A 3,096-nucleotide genomic window follows, 5' to 3' on the forward strand; every position below is an offset into this window, starting at 1 on the left:
AGCCATATTTGCAGAGTCGAATTATCAAAATCGCGACGAAACACACGAACACAACAATACGCAATTATACGACGTTTAACATTACGACGAACGTCCGACACTATTCGAAACAATTGCGATGTTTTCGCGATCGTGAGACTGTATTAAACGGCGACAATCCTACTGTGAAAAACCAAACGGATTCTCGGAAGCAATTTCTCCGTCGCGGTATAATTCCATAACTGTGTGAGCGCGAATGCGCGATTCAAAATCTCGTAAAAACAGTGTTGCCATCCGCGAAATATTGAAACAACAAATTGAGACAAATCTATTTGTGTTGCACTTTTTGCACTCAGCATCTTGGCTTTCTGTTCAACACACATATAATATTGTTAAATATATATCTATCTCATTTTAAAATTTTCATCAAAAATTTTGGGGATTTCAAGTAACGCGAACAGACTTCAAGTCGCGATGATGAAGTCATTCGTTTGAGTTGAAATTCCTACGTTTAATATAGGATTAAATTATTTTGTTTATGCTAGAAATCGGTCCAAAATAACCAATGAAAAAAGAATTCATCAATCGATTGGTCATATGATTGAATTGTTCAACTGTAATTTAAAATTCTTTCTCTGTCCGAGTTTAAGGTTTGAGTCTTGAAACACAATACGTATAATAAGAGCCGATCTCATCAACTCCGATTAACTTGATTGGAATCAATTTTTCAGTATTGCTGCAAAACTAAAATTTAATAAAAACATAATTTTCTGGCAGCTATAAAAAACTTATATATATATATATATATATATATATATGGCATTAAAATAATTAAAATAATTAATTTTATGTATTTTGGTATCATATTCATGCGACAATGGCATTCTAAAAATAAGTAATGGACAATTATCGCGATAATTATTTTTAAATAGAAACAAAACTTAGACTATTCTTTTAAATATCATAACAGATCGATTTATTAAATTAATATAACTATATATATATATATATTAATATAACTATAATTCGTTTAATATAAAGTTTTTTGTTTTTAATATCAAAAATAATTAATATATATTAAGAATCTGAATTTTTTAAAAATTAAATATTTTTATATTAAAATGAAATAAATATATATATATATATATATATATATATATATATTAATAAATAATAAAAAAATATTTCAACATCTGTAATTTACTATTTGCTTTATAATTTATAATTATTTCAATATTTCGTAGACATACACGATAATATTTTCCACAAAATTGTATTTCCTTCATTATCAGTCGTACTTGCAGATTTTACTTTTATCCCAGCAACAACGTTTGTACAAATTTGTTCGTAATTTCGCCGCTTGTCGCCAACATCGCGCAAACCGTTATCGATCCTCCTATTTTCCTTTCTCGTTTCATTTCGTCCCTTTTCCGGTATCCAAGTCAACATGGTTCGTATAATTTGATGTGTTTTAATTTTAATCCGCGAAAATTTGTAGCGATCCGCGAGGAATCGCCAGTGATTCATGCCCGCTCGTTTCATATATTCTTTATTTAACCCTACAGTGCGAATATTAATCGGCCAGAAGCCGTGGTGATAATGCGTGAACTCTTGCCACTTTAGATTTAGGTTATGTTTGAAGTTTAGCAGTGGAGCTACAATTGTTCATAATAAAATATATATATTGTTCTGCGTCGAATTGTTGATTCATATTTGCTTCTAAACGATTTGCAGAGTCGTGTCCGAACGAAGACGGTCAAAAAGGCCGCGAAACTCATTATCGAGAAGTACTATCCACGTCTCACTTTGGATTTTCACACGAATAAGAGGATATGCGAGGAAATCGCTATTATTCCTAGCAAATCCTTGCGCAATAAGATTGCTGGGTAAATATGTAGCATATTGATTTAAAGAAATCTCTATTTCTCAAACTCATTTTATCAACTAACCAAGGATGTTTATTACATTTGTAATGATTAAAAATAATTAATAATATTTAGATTTATTTTACACTAAATTAAAGCAAAATTGTTTGATTATGATTGAAGTCATGCTGCAAGAATATAAGATATGTTACAGCAAGGACAATGTAACAATGAATGACTATTCTTGTTTAAGATGACATCCTTGTTTATATTAACAGAAAAATATAATGGATTTACTATATCCTTGCTGGAAAACATTCATAACTATTATAATTTCAACAAAATTTATTGTAATATTTATACTATTGAATACTTTCATGACTTTATATTTAGCAAAAATCAAAACATTTGTCGTATATTTGATTTATTTGTATCTATCTTGCAAATTTTATATAATATTGGATTGTCCGGAAAGTTCGTGCCGACTAAAATTTAAATTTTAGTATACATTTATTGAATTAAAATTTTCTGCGTTTCAATTTTCCTTCAACATCAACACGAACTTTCCGAACAACCCAATATGAATGTGTAATTTCAACTAATAACTCTTATGGACAATGAAATTTATTTTATTGATTTATTCTTAGAGCTAATTACCATTATTTATTTAATTTGTATCTTTACATTGCTCATATGAATTTCAATATGATTATAATGATTTTATTGCAATCATTAGATTTGTCACTCACCTGATGAAGAGGCTTAGACACAGTCAGGTACGTGGTATCTCCATCAAGTTGCAAGAAGAAGAGAGGGAACGCAGAGACAACTATGTTCCTGAGGTCTCTGCTTTGGAGCACGACATCATCGAGGTCGATCCAGAGACCAAGGAAATGTTGAAGATGCTGGAGTTCAACAACATCACTGGACTCCAACTCACACAGCCTGTACCACAATTTAGCAGACGTTCTTAAATATCGTTCCCTTCACATTATTAAGAAAAATGGTTGGTCCTGCATTTTTCAAATAAAATTGCAAACTAACACTCACAATACGCGTGCTACTTATTGTATCAAAGCATTTAGCTTTTTGTAAACCTTGACCATTAACAAGTTCCAATATTGATTAATTAATAACCTTAATCATCTGCTCCATGTCCTTGAAAAATTTTATCCAAAACATATAATTTAATTTATATTATAAATTTAATTTAAAAAAAATTATCTTTATTGATTGAATGTGTCCTCAGTGA

At 29.8% G+C, this 3,096-nt stretch overlaps 1 protein-coding gene across 1 annotated transcript; it reads left to right on the forward strand.

Moving 5' to 3' along the window:
- Nucleotides 1-1,402: 1,402 nt before the first annotated feature.
- On the forward strand, nucleotides 1,403-2,896 carry LOC105619028 (40S ribosomal protein S17). Its single transcript, XM_012200556.1, has 3 exons — nucleotides 1,403-1,429; nucleotides 1,714-1,865; nucleotides 2,581-2,896. The coding sequence occupies exons 1-3, from the start codon at nucleotides 1,427-1,429 to the stop codon at nucleotides 2,816-2,818; spliced, it is 393 nt and encodes a 130-aa protein (XP_012055946.1). The 5' UTR covers nucleotides 1,403-1,426; the 3' UTR covers nucleotides 2,819-2,896.
- Nucleotides 2,897-3,096: the final 200 nt, after the last annotated feature.

Source organism: Atta cephalotes (genome assembly GCF_000143395.1).
Source record: "Atta cephalotes unplaced genomic scaffold scaffold00019, whole genome shotgun sequence".
NCBI lineage: Eukaryota > Metazoa > Arthropoda > Insecta > Hymenoptera > Formicidae > Atta > Atta cephalotes.

Bases quoted from the DNA above. Each gene is read 5' to 3' on its own strand.
- LOC105619028 (XM_012200556.1), top strand. The intron at 1,866-2,580 runs GTAAATATGTAG...TGCAATCATTAG, and splicing joins TTGCGCAATAAGATTGCTGG to ATTTGTCACTCACCTGATGA.